At 41.5% G+C, this 23,268-nt stretch overlaps 1 protein-coding gene across 1 annotated transcript; it reads left to right on the forward strand.

Annotated features, from left to right (window-relative positions):
• The first annotated feature begins 19,275 nt into the window (after positions 1–19,275).
• LOC139572405 (urokinase plasminogen activator surface receptor-like) lies at positions 19,276–22,867 on the forward strand. The gene is made up of 5 exons (XM_071395164.1): positions 19,276–19,472; positions 19,835–19,945; positions 20,066–20,212; positions 20,559–20,669; positions 21,991–22,867. The coding sequence occupies exons 1-5, from the start codon at positions 19,358–19,360 to the stop codon at positions 22,191–22,193; spliced, it is 687 nt and encodes a 228-aa protein (XP_071251265.1). The 5' UTR covers positions 19,276–19,357; the 3' UTR covers positions 22,194–22,867.
• Positions 22,868–23,268: the final 401 nt, after the last annotated feature.

The raw sequence follows: 23,268 nt of genomic DNA on the forward strand, positions 1-23,268 counted from the left end.
GGAACATCTGCTCTTTCCCTGACATAGACTGACCAGGTGAATCTAGCTAGGTGAAAGATATGATCCCTTAATGATGTCACTTGTTAAATCCACTTCAATCGGCCCTACGCGCTTCTCAGTAGTTGGTATTCAGACTTACTTTATGCATAATGAGCTTTGCAGGTGTGGTTCCCTTGTGCGTACTGAATAAATGTAATTAAACACCTGAAAACACTCCCACTTGCTGGCCATCAGAGTTGCTCATGGAGTTTACTTATATTTGTGTGTATGACAGTAGGTAGTTGTTGTGGAATTGTTAGATTGCTTGTTAGATATTACCGCACTGTCGGAACTAGAAGCATAAGCATTTCGCTGCACTCACATTAACATCTGCTAATCATGTGTATGTGACCGATAACATTTAATTTGATTTATTGTCCAGTCAATATTTTTTACTTTCATTATTCCTCTTCAAAAACAAGATCCCTAGTCTATCTGCTCTTTTGGTAAAATTATATATGCTGTAATAATGACAGGGTAGTATAAAATGTAGGTTAATGAACTTGCAATGATTATGAATGGTTAAAAAGGTGAAGTTAGCACTGCCAGGGTAATAGGCTTTGAAAAAGCTTTTCATTCTCACGCAACCACAGAGCAGACAATTTCCCTAAGGTGTCTATTACAGGAGGAAAAACCTGTAAACCGCCCTCAGGCATCAGTCAGGCATGAGTTCCTCTGACTCGGATTCAGATTGTTTTCCCGGATTCAAACAATAACAAATAGGAGCAACACAGACAAAGCCCGCTATTTGTTGCGAGAAGTTGTGAAACAGGTTCATGACACAAAACATAACTGAGAGAAACAGAATCTTAAAATGAACAATGAAACAATGAAAAAAAGGAAAGTGGTCAGGGTTTATCAATTCAAAAAGTAGGGCCAATCACATGAGGTTTGAGGTTGACTGAAAATGTAACTAAAGGAATAGAAACTTAACAACTCATTTGCAGAGTAAATGAAAGTAAAAACAGGAGTGTGACAAACTAATATCACCAACCAAATGTAAATCATTTACATATTAGCTTCAGTTCAAGGGCAAAGTGTTGTATGCATTTGTGTTACTTGGTTTCCTGTCCCATTTCTTTGTCCACTCATCACAATGCAATAATGTGCATATTTGGTGCCAGACACCCCAATGACATTGTTGCAATCATAGGAAAAACATTGTATCAGTCTGTTAAATTCTGTTCTATTGGACAAATTAAATTTACATTTTAGTCATTTAGCTGACACTTATACAGAGTGACTTACAGGAACAACTAGGGTTAAGTGTTTAAATTCACTTAACGTTTTGTCCAGAAAAATAAATTATTGTTATTTGATTACATGGGTGGTCAGATTTCCTGAGTCCTCATACCATCTCTGGGAGAAATATTATTAGAATATTCTAAACCTCAATGATCCTTGTTGGATCAAGAACAGAAGGGAAAACTCAATTTATTGTGAAACTGCAGAAATCTTCCCCCATTAAAGAAGACATGTTTGTGTCAGAACAGATACATTTGAGACAAGTTCAAGACTTTTAGCTATAAGTCTTGAGAACAGGGAGACCACACCTTTAGTGTAAAACCAGCACCCGTTAGTCAGCAGGGATTGAATCATGTACCAATACAAGAAGTCAGTGTGAGCGATAGGCACACCCTGCTGCAAACAATTAATTATATGAATAGAGAAAGGTCCTTAATGTTCAGGAGGAGCACCTTGTACCAGGTGCAGGTCAAATTGAAGCACTTGGGAGCAGAATATGCCATGTGCAGACTTTCTTATTATAAAGATAAATAAACGGGCATCACACATTGGTACTTCTGAAACAGGGCTTGGTTTAGGCTAGCTGAAGTGGAGGGAGAGGATTAGGATTGTCAAGTGCATCTTCTCATGGAATAGCTCCCAATCAGAACATGGAACAACAAAGTCCTGATGTGCCCTAACAGGTAGTTAATCATAACAACAGTGGATTGGATTTATATAACACCTTTCCACCAGGTGCTTGAAGCACTTTGGTCCTCTGTTGGTAGAGCATGGTGCTTGCAACGCCAGGATAATGGGTTTGATTAAATAAATATTTGACATTTATGTATGCATGCATGACTGTTAGTCGCTTTGAATAAAAGCGTCTTCTAAATTACATATTATATACACTGAGTGTACAAAACATTAGGAACACCTGCTCTTTCCATGAAAGATATGGTGAAAGATATGATCCCTTATTGATGTCACTTGTTAAATACACTTCAATCAGTCTAGATGAAGTGGAGGAGACAGGTTAAAGAAGGATTTTTGCGATTGGTGAGTCCCCCGCGGGACGGTTGAGCTAACAGAAATGCAATGGTTCACTGGATCAGTCTAAAACTGCACATACACTGCTGCCATCCAGTGGCCAAAATCGAAATTGCTCCTTGGCTGGAAGAATACATTATGGCCTTTCTCTTTCCTTTCAAATGGTATCAAGAATATGCATATCCTTGCTTCAGGTCCTGAGCTACAGGCAGTTAGATTTGGATATGTCATTTTAGGTGAGAATTGAAAAAAAGGGGTGGATCCTTAAGAGGTTTAAGCCTTTAACAAATTGAGACATGGATTATGTATATGTGTCATTCAAAGGGTGAATGGGCAAGACAAAAGATTTAAGTGCCCTTTGAACGGGGTATGGTATTAGGTGCAAGGTGCACCGGTTTGAGTGTTTGAAGAACTGCAATCCACCCAAAGGACATCCAGCCAACTTGACACAACTGTGGGACGCATTGGAGTCAACATGGGCCAGCATTCCTGTGGAACGCTTTTGACACCTTGTAGACTTCATTCCCCGACAAATTGAGGCAGTTTTGATGGAAAAAGGGGGCACAACTCATTATTAGGAAGGTGTTCTTAATGTTTTGTACAATATTAGGGAGGTGTTTTTAATGTTTTGTACAATATTAGCAAGGTGATCTTAATGTTTTCTACACTCAGTGTATATTGCATTATATGAGAGGGGGATGTGGAGCTCATCACACACCAGCTACTACAGTGGAGAGATTACTATTTTGTGTCTAACAAACCTGAGTCAGATACAGATGTTAAAGGATGCATGATTTATTTTTATGTGTCTTAAATATATTTCCACACAATGAGGTTGAAACAATACTGTGAAAATGTTTAGTTTTTTTGTGAAAGAGCTGTTTGAAAAGATCCCACCTGCTTTGGTGGGATTGAGTTTTGGCCTGCCTGGTGACATCACCAGGTGGTAACTTAGTTAATAGACAAATAAGAAAGAAATTGATCTTTGTTAAGAAGCTATTTTCTACTCTGGACGGTTCTGACATAGAATATGTGGACAACTATAAATACCTAGGTGTCTGGCTAGACTGTAAACTCTCCTTCCAGACTCATATTAAGCATCTCCAATCCAAAATTAAATCGAGAATCGGCTTCCTATTTAGCAACAAAGCCTCCTTCAGTCATGCTGCCAAACATAACCTCGTAAAACTGACTATCCTTGACTTCGGCGATATCATTTACAAAATAGCCTCCAACACGCTACTCAGCAAATTGGATGCAGTCTATCACAGTGCCATCCGTTTTGTCACCAAAGCCCCATATACTACCCACCATTGCGACCTGCATGCTCTCGTTGGCTGGTCCTCGCTACATATTCTTCGCCAAACCTACCTGCTCCAGGTCATCTATAAGTCTTTGCTAGGTAAAGCTCCGCCTTATCTCAGCTCACTGGTCACCATAGCAACACCCACCCGTAGCACACGCTCCAGCAGGTATATTTCACTGGTCATCCCCAAAGCCAACACCTCCTTTGGCCGCCTTTCCTTCCAGTTCTCTGCTGCCAATTACTGGAACGAATTGCAAAAATCACTGAAGTTGCTGACTCATATCTCCCTCACTAACTTCAAGCATCGGCTGTCAGAGCAGCTTACCGATCGCTGCAGCTGTACACAGCCGATCTGTAAATAGCCCATCAAACCAACTACCTACCTCATCCCCATATGTTTTTTTGCTGCTCTTTTGCACACCAGTATTTCTACTTGCACATCCTCATCTGCACTTCTATCACTCCAGTGTAAATTGTTAAGTTGTAATTACTTCGCCACTATGGCCTATTTATTGCACTACCTCCTTGCTTCATTTGCACACTGTATACAGATTTTCTATTGTGTTATTGACTGTACGTTTGTTTATCCCGTGTGTAACTCTGTTGTTTTTTGCCGCACTGCTTTGCTTTATCTTGGCCAGGTCGCAGTTGTAAATGAGAACGTGTTCTCAACTGGCCTACCTGGTTAAATAAAGGTGAATAAATAAATAAAATATTTTTTTATTTTATTTTTTTAACCATTTTAATTGAAAACAATCCAGAGATTATTTGATATTGAGAGAAAACGGCTGCATTGGACATTTAAATACATTGAAATATCAATTTACATTTGTTTCAATGTCCCGGTTGGTCTGTTGGACATATTTCCTTGTGCAGTCGTCACTAGACTTGCCACTGTGTTTCCTGTCTGGATGATGAACAGCTGTCAGCCTCTAGGCACAAGACAAACACCCTATAGGGGGCTTGGTGTCCATACATGGGCTTATTCATGCTCAGGGAGATGGGTATGCAGACCACAATCACAAACAGTTACAAGAACCAGATGTAGGTTGGCATAGACGGGCAGACCAAAAACCAGTGCGAGAGATACTGTAAACAGCAGGTCTGACGCATGGAGACAAAGGAAGTGGCTATGATTGGGTCAATATGAGGCAGAAATGTCGAGAACTTACTTGTTGTGAGTAACTGAAGAGGAGTTATTTGGAGGTACACAAAATAATAACACACACCTGGCCACCAGACAAAGACAAGATGTCAGCACTCAAAGTAGGCAAAAGAGAACGTATACACTGTAGAGGGAGAGGAAATTGTGGGTGCGTACACCAAAAGCAGTGATTATGGGGATACCATTTTGAGAATAAAACTGGCAGTAAATTAGGAAACTAGTGCCTCATTAGGAAGCCCCTCATTTCATGTTGCTTTGCTTGCTGCTACTCTTGCATTCTCAACAGCCTTCCTGACTTCCTCCATAAGATTGACATTCAGGAATTGTTTTGGGATGTATCCAGCCCTGATAATTTCCTTCTCAAACACATTCTTTGGCTTTCTGGTACAGTATCATCTAAAAATATGTAATTAAACACAGATGCTCATTTCGTCACAGCTACTATGGCTGAGGTTAGAGAAACTAAACTGTGTGTCTGGATAGCAGGTATATACTGTATTTTATATCATGAGTCTTCTAATTGAGGCAGAACTGAGCTATTTTGGCAACATGGGCCAGCTGCACAGTCAAAATTGGCTACATTGTAAAAATTCATGAAAACCAAAATGTGCTTTTTGGTCTTAATTTAAGATTAGGGTTAGGCATTAGAGTTCGTAGTGTGGTCAGGGTTAAAGTTAGGGTGCCAGCAAGTGACCACTATGCAGAGCTGCCTCCAGAACAAGATTCATGACAAAAAACGCTAACCTGTGTTGGGATGGATCAGCAACTCCGCAGTTGCTTCACACTGGCCTGTAAGACAGAGTGAAAACAGTGAAAGTATGCACTGAAAAACCCATTCTAAAGCATGCATCCTGTTTGCGGCCAGGCATTTCCCCGCTAGCACATTTGGTTCCTTGGAAGTTGTGGGAATGTACGTTTTTTGTTTCCAATTGGTTCTGGGAATGAAGCCTTATGTTTCCTGACCGTTCAAAGTTTTTGAAATGTTCTGAGAACGGAAGTAAAAATGTTGCCTTTTCTACAACAATATTACTGCACTGTCGGAACTAGAAGCACAAGCATTTCGCTACACTCGCATTAACATCTGCTAACCATGTGTATGTGACCAATAAAATTTGATTCGATTTTGGTATATCACAAAAGTGAGTACACCCCTCACATTTTTGTAAATATTTGAGTATATCTTTTCATGTGACAGCACTGAAGAAATGACACTTTGCTACAATGTAAAGTAGTGAGTGTACAGCTTGTATAACAGTGTAAATTTGCTGTCCCCTCAAAATAACTCAACCCACAGCCATTCATGTCTAAACCGCTGGCAACAAAAGTGAGTACACCCCTAAGTGAAAATGTCCAAATTGGGCCCAATTAGCCATTTTCCCTCCCCGGTGTCATGTGACTCGTTAGTGTTACAAGGTCTCAGGTGTGAATGGGGAGCAGGTGTGTTAAATTTGGTGTCATCACTCTCACACTCCCTCATACTGACTGGTCACTGGAAGTTCAACATGGCACCTCATGGCAAAGAACTCTCTGAGGATCTGAAAAAAAGAATTGTTGCTCTACATAAAGATGGCCTGGGTTATAAGAAGATTGGCAAGACCCTGAAACTGAGCTGCAGCACGGTGGCCAAGACCATACAGCGGTTTAACTGGACAGGTTCCACTCAGAACAGGCCTCGCCATGGTCGACCAAAGAAGTTGAGTGCACGTGCTCAGCGTCATATCCAGAGGTTGTCTTTGGGAAATAGACGTATGAGTGCTGCCAGCATTGCTGCAGAGGTTGAAGGGATGGGGGGTCAGCCTGTCAGTGCTCAGACCATACGCCGTACACTGCATCAAATTGTTCTGCATTGCTGTCGTCCCAGAAGGAAGCCTCTTCTAAAGATGATGCACAAGAAAGCCCGCAAACAGTTTGCTGAAGACAAGCAGACTAAGGACATGGATTACTGGAACCATGTCCTGTGGTCTGATGAGACCAAGATAAAGTTATTTGATTCAGATGGTGTCAAGCGTGTGTGGCGGCAACCAGGTGAGGAATACAAAGACAAGTGTGTCTTGCCTACAGTCAAGCATGGTGGTGGGAGTGTCATGGTCTGGGGCTGCATGAGTGCTGCCGGCACTGTGGAGCTACAGTTCATTGAGGGAACCATGAATTCCAACATGTACTGTGACATACTGAAGCAGAGCATGATCCCCTCCCTTCGGAGACTGGGCCGCAGGGCAGTATTCCAACATGATAACGACCCCAAACACACCTCCAAGACGACCACTGCCTTGCTAAAGAAGCTGAGGGTAAAGGTGATGGACTGGCCAAGCATGTCTCCAGACCTAAACCCTATTGAATATCTGTGGGGCATCCTCAAACGGAAGGAGGAGTGCAAGGTCTCTCACATCCACCAGCTCCGTGATGTCGTCATGGAGGAGTGGAAAAGGACTCCAGTGGCAACCTGTGAAGCTCTGGTGAACTCCATGCCCAAGAGGGTTAAGGCAGTGCTGGAAAATGATGGTGGCCACACAAAATATTGACACTTTGGGCCCAATTTGGACATTTTCACTTAGGAGTGTACACACTTTTGTTGCCAGCGGTTTAGACATTAATGGCTGTGTGTTGAGTTATTTTGAGGGGACAGCAAATTTACACTGTTATACAAGCTGTACACTCACTACTTTACATTGTAGCAAAGTGTCATTTCTTCAGTGTTGTCACATTAAAAGATATACTCATATTTACAAAAACGTGAGGGTGTACTCACTTTTGTGATATACTGTAGCATCCGACCACAAGGTGCTACAGAGGGTAGTGCGTACGCCCAGTACATCACTGGGGCCAAGCTTCCTGCCATCCAGGACTTATATACTAGACGGTGTCAGAGGAAGACCCAAAGAATAGTCAAAGACTCCAGTCACCCAAGTCATAGACTGTTCTCTCTGCTGTCGCATGGCAAACGGTACCGGAGCGCCACGTCTAGGTCCAAAAGGCTCCTTAACAGCTTCTACCCCCAAGCCATTAGACTGCTGAACAATGCACCCCCCCCTTTGTTTTTATGCTGCTGCTACTCACTGTTTATTATCTATGCATAGTCACTTTACCGCTACCTACATGTTCTTTTATTGTGTTATTTTATAGTGAAAAAATTACTTTCGTTTATTTAGTAAATATTTTCTTGACTATTTCTTGAACTGCATTGTTGGTTAAGGGCTTGTAAGTAAGCATTTCAAGGTAAGATATACACCTGTTGTATAATTTTTTTTATTTGATTTAGTCTAAGCAGGGCCTGAAACTAAAGTAACCCCCATGGAGGCGACCTGGGCCAAGCTGGATGACTCCTGCCAGTACTCTGCTTGATTCTTTTGAAAATACTTTCATTAATCTTTGAATTTCGAATGTGGTTCTTGCCTGCATACATGGGTTAAGGGGGGAGAGATGCCATGAGTCATCCAGCTTTGCCCATGGCAAATATCAATTAGGGTAAAAGTGCTGCTATAGTGTTGAGGGGCCCATGGGATCTATGTTGCCTTGACGAAAAGTCCCCAGACATGATCCGTGTGGTGTGGCTCGCCAAGTAGCTATGGTCCCGCTCTGAGCAGCTCTGTATTTCTTGACAAAGCCATACTGGTTTGCCGTTTTGCAGGCCATCCTCCTCATTGCTCATCAGGTCAACATTAACTCCTGTCCAAATGTCTCTCTCAGAGACTGTGCATCAAGAAGCAAATAACTAAGAAAACAGTAGAACACAGTAAACAAATGCATTAGTCTCATGCCATGCATAGTCATACAATTCAAGTCTGTGTTCTGTCAAAATGGCTTCTATTGTAAATAACTTGCTTGTTGGTCTTAATTTAGTAGTAGTTAGTAGTCAAATCAAATGTTATTTGTCACGTGCTCCGAATACAACAGGTGTAGTAGACCTTACCATGAAATGCTTACTTACAAGCCCTTAACCAACAATGCATTTTTAAGAAAAATAAGAGTTAAGAAAATATTTACTAAATAAACGAAGGTAAAAAAAAAACTTGAAGCACTTTGGTCCTCTGTTGGTAGAGCATGGTGCTTGCAACGCCAGGATAATGGGTTTGATTAAATAAATATTTGACATTTATGTATGCATGCATGACTGTTAGTCGCTTTGAATAAAAGCGTCTTCTAAATTACATATTATATACACTGAGTGTACAAAACATTAGGAACACCTGCTCTTTCCATGAAAGATATGGTGAAAGATATGATCCCTTATTGATGTCACTTGTTAAATACACTTCAATCAGTCTAGATGAAGTGGAGGAGACAGGTTAAAGAAGGATTTTTGCGATTGGTGAGTCCCCCGCGGGACGGTTGAGCTAACAGAAATGCAATGGTTCACTGGATCAGTCTAAAACTGCACATACACTGCTGCCATCCAGTGGCCAAAATCGAAATTGCTCCTTGGCTGGAAGAATACATTATGGCCTTTCTCTTTCCTTTCAAATGGTATCAAGAATATGCATATCCTTGCTTCAGGTCCTGAGCTACAGGCAGTTAGATTTGGATATGTCATTTTAGGTGAGAATTGAAAAAAAGGGGTGGATCCTTAAGAGGTTTAAGCCTTGAGACAATTGAGACATGGATTATGTATATGTGTCATTCAAAGGGTGAATGGGCAAGACAAAAGATTTAAGTGCCCTTTGAACGGGGTATGGTATTAGGTGCAAGGTGCACCGGTTTGAGTGTTTGAAGAACTGCAATCCACCCAAAGGACATCCAGCCAACTTGACACAACTGTGGGACGCATTGGAGTCAACATGGGCCAGCATTCCTGTGGAACGCTTTTGACACCTTGTAGACTTCATTCCCCGACAAATTGAGGCAGTTTTGATGGAAAAAGGGGGCACAACTCATTATTAGGAAGGTGTTCTTAATGTTTTGTACAATATTAGGGAGGTGTTTTTAATGTTTTGTACAATATTAGCAAGGTGATCTTAATGTTTTCTACACTCAGTGTATATTGCATTATATGAGAGGGGGATGTGGAGCTCATCACACACCAGCTACTACAGTGGAGAGATTACTATTTTGTGTCTAACAAACCTGAGTCAGATACAGATGTTAAAGGATGCATGATTTATTTTTATGTGTCTTAAATATATTTCCACACAATGAGGTTGAAACAATACTGTGAAAATGTTTAGTTTTTTTGTGAAAGAGCTGTTTGAAAAGATCCCACCTGCTTTGGTGGGATTGAGTTTTGGCCTGCCTGGTGACATCACCAGGTGGTAACTTAGTTAATAGACCAATAAGAAAGAAATTGATCTTTGTTAAGAAGCTATTTTCTACTCTGGACGGTTCTGACATAGAATATGTGGACAACTATAAATACCTAGGTGTCTGGCTAGACTGTAAACTCTCCTTCCAGACTCATATTAAGCATCTCCAATCCAAAATGAAATCGAGAATCGGCTTCCTATTTAGCAACAAAGCCTCCTTCAGTCATGCTGCCAAACATAACCTCGTAAAACTGACTATCCTTGACTTCGGCGATATCATTTACAAAATAGCCTCCAACACGCTACTCAGCAAATTGGATGCAGTCTATCACAGTGCCATCCGTTTTGTCACCAAAGCCCCATATACTACCCACCATTGCGACCTGCATGCTCTCGTTGGCTGGTCCTCGCTACATATTCTTCGCCAAACCTACCTGCTCCAGGTCATCTATAAGTCTTTGCTAGGTAAAGCTCCGCCTTATCTCAGCTCACTGGTCACCATAGCAACACCCACCCGTAGCACACGCTCCAGCAGGTATATTTCACTGGTCATCCCCAAAGCCAACACCTCCTTTGGCCGCCTTTCCTTCCAGTTCTCTGCTGCCAATTACTGGAACGAATTGCAAAAATCACTGAAGTTGCTGACTCATATCTCCCTCACTAACTTCAAGCATCGGCTGTCAGAGCAGCTTACCGATCGCTGCAGCTGTACACAGCCGATCTGTAAATAGCCCATCAAACCAACTACCTACCTCATCCCCATATGTTTTTTTGCTGCTCTTTTGCACACCAGTATTTCTACTTGCACATCCTCATCTGCACTTCTATCACTCCAGTGTAAATTGTTAAGTTGTAATTACTTCGCCACTATGGCCTATTTATTGCACTACCTCCTTGCTTCATTTGCACACTGTATACAGATTTTCTATTGTGTTATTGACTGTACGTTTGTTTATCCCGTGTGTAACTCTGTTGTTTTTTGCCGCACTGCTTTGCTTTATCTTGGCCAGGTCGCAGTTGTAAATGAGAACGTGTTCTCAACTGGCCTACCTGGTTAAATAAAGGTGAATAAATAAATAAAATATTTTTTTATTTTATTTTTTTAACCATTTTAATTGAAAACAATCCAGAGATTATTTGATATTGAGAGAAAACGGCTGCATTGGACATTTAAATACATTGAAATATCAATTTACATTTGTTTCAATGTCCCGGTTGGTCTGTTGGACATATTTCCTTGTGCAGTCGTCACTAGACTTGCCACTGTGTTTCCTGTCTGGATGATGAACAGCTGTCAGCCTCTAGGCACAAGACAAACACCCTATAGGGGGCTTGGTGTCCATACATGGGCTTATTCATGCTCAGGGAGATGGGTATGCAGACCACAATCACAAACAGTTACAAGAACCAGATGTAGGTTGGCATAGACGGGCAGACCAAAAACCAGTGCGAGAGATACTGTAAACAGCAGGTCTGACGCATGGAGACAAAGGAAGTGGCTATGATTGGGTCAATATGAGGCAGAAATGTCGAGAACTTACTTGTTGTGAGTAACTGAAGAGGAGTTATTTGGAGGTACACAAAATAATAACACACACCTGGCCACCAGACAAAGACAAGATGTCAGCACTCAAAGTAGGCAAAAGAGAACGTATACACTGTAGAGGGAGAGGAAATTGTGGGTGCGTACACCAAAAGCAGTGATTATGGGGATACCATTTTGAGAATAAAACTGGCAGTAAATTAGGAAACTAGTGCCTCATTAGGAAGCCCCTCATTTCATGTTGCTTTGCTTGCTGCTACTCTTGCATTCTCAACAGCCTTCCTGACTTCCTCCATAAGATTGACATTCAGGAATTGTTTTGGGATGTATCCAGCCCTGATAATTTCCTTCTCAAACACATTCTTTGGCTTTCTGGTACAGTATCATCTAAAAATATGTAATTAAACACAGATGCTCATTTCGTCACAGCTACTATGGCTGAGGTTAGAGAAACTAAACTGTGTGTCTGGATAGCAGGTATATACTGTATTTTATATCATGAGTCTTCTAATTGAGGCAGAACTGAGCTATTTTGGCAACATGGGCCAGCTGCACAGTCAAAATTGGCTACATTGTAAAAATTCATGAAAACCAAAATGTGCTTTTTGGTCTTAATTTAAGATTAGGGTTAGGCATTAGAGTTCGTAGTGTGGTCAGGGTTAAAGTTAGGGTGCCAGCAAGTGACCACTATGCAGAGCTGCCTCCAGAACAAGATTCATGACAAAAAACGCTAACCTGTGTTGGGATGGATCAGCAACTCCGCAGTTGCTTCACACTGGCCTGTAAGACAGAGTGAAAACAGTGAAAGTATGCACTGAAAAACCCATTCTAAAGCATGCATCCTGTTTGCGGCCAGGCATTTCCCCGCTAGCACATTTGGTTCCTTGGAAGTTGTGGGAATGTACGTTTTTTGTTTCCAATTGGTTCTGGGAATGAAGCCTTATGTTTCCTGACCGTTCAAAGTTTTTGAAATGTTCTGAGAACGGAAGTAAAAATGTTGCCTTTTCTACAACAATATTACTGCACTGTCGGAACTAGAAGCACAAGCATTTCGCTACACTCGCATTAACATCTGCTAACCATGTGTATGTGACCAATAAAATTTGATTCGATTTTGGTATATCACAAAAGTGAGTACACCCCTCACATTTTTGTAAATATTTGAGTATATCTTTTCATGTGACAGCACTGAAGAAATGACACTTTGCTACAATGTAAAGTAGTGAGTGTACAGCTTGTATAACAGTGTAAATTTGCTGTCCCCTCAAAATAACTCAACCCACAGCCATTCATGTCTAAACCGCTGGCAACAAAAGTGAGTACACCCCTAAGTGAAAATGTCCAAATTGGGCCCAATTAGCCATTTTCCCTCCCCGGTGTCATGTGACTCGTTAGTGTTACAAGGTCTCAGGTGTGAATGGGGAGCAGGTGTGTTAAATTTGGTGTCATCACTCTCACACTCCCTCATACTGACTGGTCACTGGAAGTTCAACATGGCACCTCATGGCAAAGAACTCTCTGAGGATCTGAAAAAAAGAATTGTTGCTCTACATAAAGATGGCCTGGGTTATAAGAAGATTGGCAAGACCCTGAAACTGAGCTGCAGCACGGTGGCCAAGACCATACAGCGGTTTAACTGGACAGGTTCCACTCAGAACAGGCCTCGCCATGGTCGACCAAAGAAGTTGAGTGCACGTGCTCAGCGTCATATCCAGAGGTTGTCTTTGGGAAATAGACGTATGAGTGCTGCCAGCATTGCTGCAGAGGTTGAAGGGATGGGGGGTCAGCCTGTCAGTGCTCAGACCATACGCCGTACACTGCATCAAATTGTTCTGCATTGCTGTCGTCCCAGAAGGAAGCCTCTTCTAAAGATGATGCACAAGAAAGCCCGCAAACAGTTTGCTGAAGACAAGCAGACTAAGGACATGGATTACTGGAACCATGTCCTGTGGTCTGATGAGACCAAGATAAAGTTATTTGATTCAGATGGTGTCAAGCGTGTGTGGCGGCAACCAGGTGAGGAATACAAAGACAAGTGTGTCTTGCCTACAGTCAAGCATGGTGGTGGGAGTGTCATGGTCTGGGGCTGCATGAGTGCTGCCGGCACTGTGGAGCTACAGTTCATTGAGGGAACCATGAATTCCAACATGTACTGTGACATACTGAAGCAGAGCATGATCCCCTCCCTTCGGAGACTGGGCCGCAGGGCAGTATTCCAACATGATAACGACCCCAAACACACCTCCAAGACGACCACTGCCTTGCTAAAGAAGCTGAGGGTAAAGGTGATGGACTGGCCAAGCATGTCTCCAGACCTAAACCCTATTGAATATCTGTGGGGCATCCTCAAACGGAAGGAGGAGTGCAAGGTCTCTCACATCCACCAGCTCCGTGATGTCGTCATGGAGGAGTGGAAAAGGACTCCAGTGGCAACCTGTGAAGCTCTGGTGAACTCCATGCCCAAGAGGGTTAAGGCAGTGCTGGAAAATGATGGTGGCCACACAAAATATTGACACTTTGGGCCCAATTTGGACATTTTCACTTAGGAGTGTACACACTTTTGTTGCCAGCGGTTTAGACATTAATGGCTGTGTGTTGAGTTATTTTGAGGGGACAGCAAATTTACACTGTTATACAAGCTGTACACTCACTACTTTACATTGTAGCAAAGTGTCATTTCTTCAGTGTTGTCACATTAAAAGATATACTCATATTTACAAAAACGTGAGGGTGTACTCACTTTTGTGATATACTGTAGCATCCGACCACAAGGTGCTACAGAGGGTAGTGCGTACGCCCAGTACATCACTGGGGCCAAGCTTCCTGCCATCCAGGACTTATATACTAGACGGTGTCAGAGGAAGACCCAAAGAATAGTCAAAGACTCCAGTCACCCAAGTCATAGACTGTTCTCTCTGCTGTCGCATGGCAAACGGTACCGGAGCGCCACGTCTAGGTCCAAAAGGCTCCTTAACAGCTTCTACCCCCAAGCCATTAGACTGCTGAACAATGCACCCCCCCCTTTGTTTTTATGCTGCTGCTACTCACTGTTTATTATCTATGCATAGTCACTTTACCGCTACCTACATGTTCTTTTATTGTGTTATTTTATAGTGAAAAAATTACTTTCGTTTATTTAGTAAATATTTTCTTGACTATTTCTTGAACTGCATTGTTGGTTAAGGGCTTGTAAGTAAGCATTTCAAGGTAAGATATACACCTGTTGTATAATTTTTTAAATTTGATTTAGTCTAAGCAGGGCCTGAAACTAAAGTAACCCCCATGGAGGCGACCTGGGCCAAGCTGGATGACTCCTGCCAGTACTCTGCTTGATTCTTTTGAAAATACTTTCATTAATCTTTGAATTTCGAATGTGGTTCTTGCCTGCATACATGGGTTAAGGGGGGAGAGATGCCATGAGTCATCCAGCTTTGCCCATGGCAAATATCAATTAGGGTAAAAGTGCTGCTATAGTGTTGAGGGGCCCATGGGATCTATGTTGCCTTGACGAAAAGTCCCCAGACATGATCCGTGTGGTGTGGCTCGCCAAGTAGCTATGGTCCCGCTCTGAGCAGCTCTGTATTTCTTGACAAAGCCATACTGGTTTGCCGTTTTGCAGGCCATCCTCCTCATTGCTCATCAGGTCAACATTAACTCCTGTCCAAATGTCTCTCTCAGAGACTGTGCATCAAGAAGCAAATAACTAAGAAAACAGTAGAACACAGTAAACAAATGCATTAGTCTCATGCCATGCATAGTCATACAATTCAAGTCTGTGTTCTGTCAAAATGGCTTCTATTGTAAATAACTTGCTTGTTGGTCTTAATTTAGTAGTAGTTAGTAGTCAAATCAAATGTTATTTGTCACGTGCTCCGAATACAACAGGTGTAGTAGACCTTACCATGAAATGCTTACTTACAAGCCCTTAACCAACAATGCATTTTTAAGAAAAATAAGAGTTAAGAAAATATTTACTAAATAAACGAAGGTAAAAAAAAAAGTTAAACAATAAAAAATAACGAGGCTATATATACAGTGGGCACCTGTACCGAGTCAATGTGCGGGGTTACAGGTTAGTCGAGGTAATATGTACATGTGGTTAGGCATTAGGGTTAGTAGTGTGGTGAGGGTTAAAGTTAGGGTGCCAGCAAGTGACCACTATGCAGAGCTGTCTCCAGAACAAGATTCATGATATGAATCAACAATATCGCAGTCGCTTCACACTGGCCTGTATGACAGAGTGAAAGCCTGTGCTGAGAAACCCATTCCAAAGCATGCATCATGTTTGCAGCATGGCACTTAGTACTGCAAAAAAGCCAAAATACAAAGTATTATATTTGGGGCAAAGCCAACACAACACTTAAGTAACCCTCTAAATTTCTCCACAAATTTTCATGCAATTTTTTTTAGTGAGAAATACTGCACCAAACAGTGAGTATGTTAGTGTACAACCAAAGATTTTAAGATCAAGAATGGTTTATACTACTTCTATCAACATGTCTGTATACAGTTATCACAGAGACATCATGAACATTCTATTGTCGTCCAACATCAAACTTGTCGTTGTAATTAAAGTATAATTACAAAATCGACAGGCTGCATGACATCAGCAGCCTGTGGGTCTAAAATAGAATAACTGGTGCAATTTAACACAAATAAACCCATCCGTTTAAAAATGAATTCAGTATGTGTCAATCTAGCAAACCAGGCAACAAAAAGCAACTTTATAAACAATGTTTTGGTTAGTTTCTAGCTTGTTAGAAGGTGTAAACGGTACAGTGAAATGGTTACTTGCATAGTGGAGTCTTTTGTTTAGACATGTAGCTAGCTAGCTAAACAATTAACCATAATGCCAACTCATAACTTTACTACCCTTCATGAATCTATAGGTAGCTAAAGCTAACCAACTAGCTAGGTTCAATGTTAGTTAGCTAGCATTAAGCTATAACTAGCAATGCAAATGACTGAGATACGAATAACATTACTACACAGATCATGCACATAACGTTAGCTAGTAAGCCAGCCAGCTAATGATAGCTAGCTAGCTAACGGTACTCTTTAATTTGCAATGAAAACAACTTTCTGACAAAATTAGAAATGTATAATATCTGAAAATGTAGCTAGTTAGACTCTCTTACCCGTATACATGGATGAACACTTCTCCCTCTCTGTCACAGATGCCATGGTTGCCCTTAGTTTGAAGATGTAATCCAGACAGGTGTTTTATACAACAGCCTTCTGTGTTCTCTTTTGCTTTAGACCAATCTGAACTCATCTCTTGGCATGTCCAGCCCATCCATTATCTCAGCCAATCATTGCTAGTGGGAAGGTTCCTGTCTTTTCCCGTGGCTAAACCAACTACGCTCGTAATTTATCTTGTATATACAGATGGCATACATGTTTGTTTTTAAGGCACATGAAATGTTCCAGAAGGCATTTCTGCCAAAAAATGCATTTTTATGAAAAAAATAAAAATGAACTTCAAATGCCTCTCCTGTGAAGTAGTGATGTGCGACATACACCTAGTTTTCTGAAACAATTTACATTAATGACAGATTTCTTGAGTTATGTTAGATTAATTCTGACTACGGCGTTTCAAAATGGACAAACAGTACTATTGCCACTTTTTGCAGAGAAATGTATCCATGCTTTTGTCACTTCTAGGTTAGACTACTGCAATGCTCTACTTTCCAGCTACCCGGATAAAGCACTAAATAGACTTCAGTTAGTGCTAAACACGGCAGCTAGAATCTTGACTAGAACCAAAAAATGTGATCATATTACTCGAGTGCTAGCCTCTCTACACTGGCTTCCTGTCAAGGCAAGGGCTGATTTCAAGGTTTTACTGCTAACCTACAAAGCATTACATGGGCTTGCAACTACTTGTCTTTCCGATTTGGTCCTGCCGTACATACCTACACGTATGCTCCACTGGGATTCTCTGCCTCAAACCCTATTACAGGGGCTGAGTCACTGGCTTACTGGTACTCTTCCATGCCTTCCCTAGGAGGGGTGCGTCACTTGAGTGGGTTGAGTCACTGACGTGATATTCCTGTCTGGGTTGGCGCCCACCCTTGGGTTTGTGCCATGGGGGAGATCTTCGTGGGCTATACTCTGCCTTGTCTCAGGATGGTAAGTTGGTGGTTGAAGTTATCCCTCTAGTGGTGTGGGGGCTGTGCTTTGGCAAAGTGGGTGGGGTTATATCCTGCCTGTTTGGCCCTGTCCGGGGGTATCATCGGATGGGGCCAGTGTCTCCTGACCCCTCCTGTCTCAGCCTCCAGTATTTATGCTGCAATAGTTTATGTGTCGGGGGGCTAGGGTCAGTCTGTTATATCTGGAGTATTTCTCCTGTCTTATCCGGTGTCCTGTGTGAATTTAGGTATGCTCTCTCAATTCTATCTGTTTTTCTCTCTCTTTCTTTTTTTCTTTCTTTCTCTCTCTCGGAGGACCTGAGCCCTAGGACCATGCCTCAGGACTACCTGGTGATGACTCCTTGCTGTCCCCAGTCCACCTGGTCGTGCTGCTGCTCCAGTTTTAACTCTTCTTCCTGCGGCTATGGAACCCTGACCTGTTCACTGGATGTGCTACCTGTCCCAGACTTGCTGTTTTCAACTCTCTAGAGACAGCAGGAGCGGTAGAGATACTCTGAATGATCGGCTATGAAAAGCCAACTGACATTTACTCCTGAGGTGCTGAACTGTTGCACCCTCTACAACCACTGTGATTACTATTATTTGATCATGCTGGTCATTTATGAACATTTGAACATCTTGGCCATGTTCTGTTATAATCTCCACCCGGCACAGCCAGAAGAGGACTGGCCACCCCTCATAGACGGGTTCCTCTCTAGGTTTCTTCCTAGATTCTGGCCTTTCTAGGGAGTTTTTCCTAGCCACCGTGCTTCTACACCTGCATTGCTTGCTGTTTGGGGATTTAGGCTGGGTTTCTGTACAGCACTTTGTAACATCAGCTGATGTAAGAAGGGCTTTATAAATACATTTGATTAATTGATTGATTTTTCTTGTTTTTTCAAGTGAAGGTCTTGGAGTATGCAAGCACACTCATTTTGTTCACCTACCCGACTTTGGCTAGCCGCCAGACGATCTGAAGCATGCTGATGCCTTTAGGCCTGATCCAGTCTGCTTGAGACCTGACACTGGGAGAGACTTTCTCCTTTTAGCACGACTATAACACAAAACACAAGTCCAAAACCACACTTTATTATTGAAAGAAAACTGTTTCTTACCCAGACAAGACAGTGGAAACTCCTGAGTCACCTATAGCGCCATTGTGACTATAATTTAACTTGTTTTATTTGCTGTTATTAAATCAGTATTTTCTCATTGCCAAAGACAAAAGACAGATTTAACAACAGTAAACACAACAGCATAAATAAAAAGGAATAAAATCATATTCACAATGGGGCTGACATATTTTTGACTGCAATGATCTGCAAACAACTTGATTGACTTTGAGAAATTGTGAAAGATGTGTGCAAAGTTGGTGGAGGCCTATCCGAAAATAAAATTATATTTTTTTACATGTATTTTTTTATTTTGAAATTGTGAATGTTTTTACAGAACTTTGAGCAGTGAAAAACAGTAAAAAGGGAATGCATTTTAATTCCAGGCTGGAAAAACACAGAAAACTAAATGTGAAAATTCAAGAAATTGCCACATTCTACAAATGGTATGTTTTGCAACAGAACACTGTATTCAAAGCTCAAGTATTGAACACATTGGATTTCGAGCTCTGAGTGTGGATGCTTCTCGACAAACATACCACACCTCTAAATGATAACAGATAAATGCTGTAACTCGACACACACTAAATCATTTCACCTCCTTCAGCTCCAAGTCAAAATGTACCTTATTGTACCTATCCTCGTGAGCTTGCTACTCCCCAAAGGTAAGAAACAATTTAGGCTATAGCCTACGGTTAAATTGCATTTGGATGATCATTTATTTTAAATGTCTATATATATATATATAGCTATAGCCCATATCTTTTTTAAATTACTTATTACTGCTTTGAAGATCAAGTTCAGCAATTATTATACGTTTTTGCAATTTCAGTTTAGCCTATAGCAAACAGTTTAGAACTATAATGAAGATGCAATACATCTAACTTCAACAGCATTGATCAATTTACCGAAAGACAAATGCATTTCAGCCAATGAACAAAGTGTCCACATTTTAGTCTATTATATCCCTGATCATTTATGAACGGAATTTCAAGTAATGGGATGCTGTAACTTTTCACCTTCTCAGCATATTCACTCAAGTGCTTTGAGTGCACACCGGGAGAATCGGGAGCATGCACGGATAAGGAGACTGACTGTCCAACCCAATGTGGAAACACGCGGATTACATCCTATATGGGTAAATTAAAGGCAGGTTAATTTAGCTCACAAGTTTTAGCCTGACGACAAAACAAACATTTAGTCGTTTTTTTACCTGTATTTTTTTTTGCTTGTCTCGACCTCTTCTTTCTATTTCCAGGTGGTACAAAATTATCCGATGTGAACATGAAGGCTTGCTCGGTGCCTGCACAGTGTCTCACTGCATCGGTGAACTTCGGAATGATGCGCACTATGATCGCCAGCACATGCTGCAATACAGACCTCTGCAACTCCCAAAGCATCCCTGGTAACTATCTCAATTAGAATGTATTGTCTGGTAGCGTCAATAAATGCTACTATTAAAACATTCGATTTGATACCATGTTGAAAGGTTGAGTTGAAATTAATTGTTTTAATTGATAGTTCTATGGGGAAAGTTTGAGTTTATGAATTAGACTTGAACTCAATTCTTAAATTGGCATGTCTACCTAAAAATGAAATACAACCAAACGATTTATTTAGCGAAATGATTTAACAGCTACCAAGTGTTTTCAACAGAGGAATAATTGAATTAGGCTCTTATAAGAAATAGAATGAAGCTATTTTGGTTTGTGGTTAGCTGGGAGTGAAAAGTGGAATCACCTATCCTGTAGAATCTACTGAAACCACCCCAAATGGCAAGAAGTGCTTCACCTGTACCGGAACGGACTGCACGAGCGCTCTGAGCTGTGTGGGAGACGAGGACCGCTGTATCTCAACAATAGGTAGTGTGTGTCAGATTAATGGCGCGCCGTTATCCGCACATTCTTTACATTCCTAAGCCTCTTCCTTTAGTCTTTGACTGATCTCATAGACTAGACATAACATAGTAAACGTAATTCCGGGACACCCATAATTTGGATAATATGTTATGTTTGGTATAATTACATCAGATAGAATGTTACTTAAGGCAAACACGTAAGGAGGGTGGATGGGTGGGCATATAATGCTAACATCTAGCGACCCAAAGGGTGCATGTTTGTATCATCACTTACAACTTTAGCATTTTAGCTAGTTAGCAACTACTTAGCATGTTAACTAACCTTTCCCCTAATCCTTTTAGATAACCTTTGCCCTAACTCCTAACCTTAACCCTAACCCCTAGTGCTAGATAAGATTAGCCAACTAGCCACATAGGTAATGATATGACAACAAATTGGAATTTGTAACATATCATATGTTTAGTAAATTCGTAACATATTGCATATTTTGAAAATTCATAACATATTGTACGAATTGCAATTTGTAACGTATTGTACGAATTTCAATTTGTAACATATTATACAAAATGGATGAGGGACATCCACAAATTAATTCATACTATATGAAAGGTAACATTTCATACTAACTTGAGTTCTCAGATTTACGTACAGAATAATACAAAAGGCTCTGAGACCATGTGGCAGAGTCTGCACATCTCAAATGTATGATAATAGGCCTACTCTGATGAGGAGTGCTTGATATTCTGTGTGATTATATAGTCTTGGTCTCTGATAGCATGCAGTAAAAACTTAATGTACAGTATTTTAATTGAATGTTTAGTGCACTGAAAGTTTCCCAATCTCCGAATAAACCTCCAACCCGTGGCCTAACTGCAGCAACAGAATTACGCTATGTGGTGATCTTAGCTGTCAGTGAAACTCCTTAAAAGTGAAACTAACATGTACGTTTAGGCATTCATTCCCAATGGTTAAGGGTTAAGGTTTGGGAAAGGCTTAAAAAAAACTACTGAGTGCCTAGCACTGGAATTGAACACACGACCCTCAGAGCCAGAGCCTGCAGCTTAAACACCCCATCCCCAACGACAACATCCTAGCAAGCCTACTAGATGGTAATAGGCGCTCACTTTGCCCCTAGTGGACGGTATAGCTTCATATTTCGCAGGTCCAAATGTAATCTGGTACCTACAGAATCGGCACCTCCTGGTGTATTCCATAACGGAATGGGCTGAAAGTTTTATCCAATGTGCACTTATCAGGAATTGACTGGCCTTTGAAGCATTGAGTCTTGAGAATATCAGTAATATTGTCTTATGTGTGCTGCTAGTGAACATGGGTGGCGAGAAGATGACAATGAAGGGATGTGTCTCCAAGAGCATCTGTGTGGGAGACATGTCAGGAGCACTGGGGCCAACCATGGGCATGGAAATGAAGTGCTGCGAGGGAAACCTATGTAACAACGCCCAGAGCATCGGACTGAGCCTCCTGCTCCTGGTGACATCCATGGTCTCTGTGGCCCTGTTCCACTGAGAGACACCTTGCCTTCACCTCCTTACCTCCCCTCCCCTCCTTTCCCCTCCCCTTTCCTCTTCTGGACATTGCCTCGTTCTATTTATTAGTTCCATCGTAACAGGAGCCTCCCTGTCATTGTCCACACCCCCCATCTCCCCAGTCTACCCTATCTACCGGTTGTGTGTATTAATAATGGATTTTATTGAATAGCCCCTTTCGTTAGACGCTCCCTTGGGGCTTCACATTGTGTAGGATTAACTCAACCCCTCCACCCCCACTAGTGTAATGCTGCAGCCACCTGTGGCATTCACTATAGCCATTTAATTTTAGGGACAGCTCTCGTAAAAAAAACACACCCACAACCCACACCCATCCCATAACCCCTACACACACCCACACCCATCCACTTCTCTCTTCAAGGCCCTGTGAGTCAGTGAGGCATGGATGTTTGGCGAGGCATCTGCCAATCTAAGCAAGTGTTGTACATTGCTTCAAATCATTGGCATTGTTAGCTTTCACATTATTTTAACATTCTGTACAACATAAAGGCTATTGAATCCCATTTTTAACATGGCAGAAATATACTTGAAATTAAATGTCACTGGATGTGTAAAGTGTTAATGTATTTCCAATGCCTAATTGATGAACAAGATGAATTCTGTAAATTAAAGTATATGAATTACTGAATAGATGAGCTGACTATTCTCACAACCTCCTTCCCCCTCCAATAAGGCAATGAATAAATACATTTGAAAAAATCTACAATATTCATTTCAAGATTTAGTTGAGGTTTAGGGTTTAGTGAATGGTTTGTCCCAAATACAATGCTTTAAGTTTTTGAAATATGTAGTAGTTATCAGGTTTCAGGTAAGACCCAAGTGCAGACTGTGTTGAAGTAACAATGTTTATTGTAACAACCGGGGCACGCCAACAACAGGTCAAGGCAGGCAGGGGTCGATAATCCAGAGTAGTGGGTCCAAGGTACAGTACGACAGGCAGGGTCAGGCAGGCGGGCTCAGAGTCAGGACAGGCAATGGTCAAAAACCAGGAGGGCAAGAAAAGAGCGACTGGTGGGGGGCACCGCAGGCGCTGA

This window comes from Salvelinus alpinus, chromosome 4 (assembly GCF_045679555.1).
Source record: "Salvelinus alpinus chromosome 4, SLU_Salpinus.1, whole genome shotgun sequence".
In the NCBI taxonomy this organism is placed as follows: domain Eukaryota; kingdom Metazoa; phylum Chordata; class Actinopteri; order Salmoniformes; family Salmonidae; genus Salvelinus; species Salvelinus alpinus.

Coding starts and splice junctions, on each gene's coding strand:
- LOC139572405 (XM_071395164.1), top strand. CDS start 19,358: ATGATAACAGATAAATGCTGTAACTCGACACACACTAAATCATTTCAC. Junction 19,473..19,834: donor GAGCTTGCTACTCCCCAAAG/GTAAGAAACAAT, acceptor TCACCTTCTCAG/CATATTCACTCAAGTGCTTT. Junction 20,213..20,558: donor CAACTCCCAAAGCATCCCTG/GTAACTATCTCA, acceptor CCTATCCTGTAG/AATCTACTGAAACCACCCCA.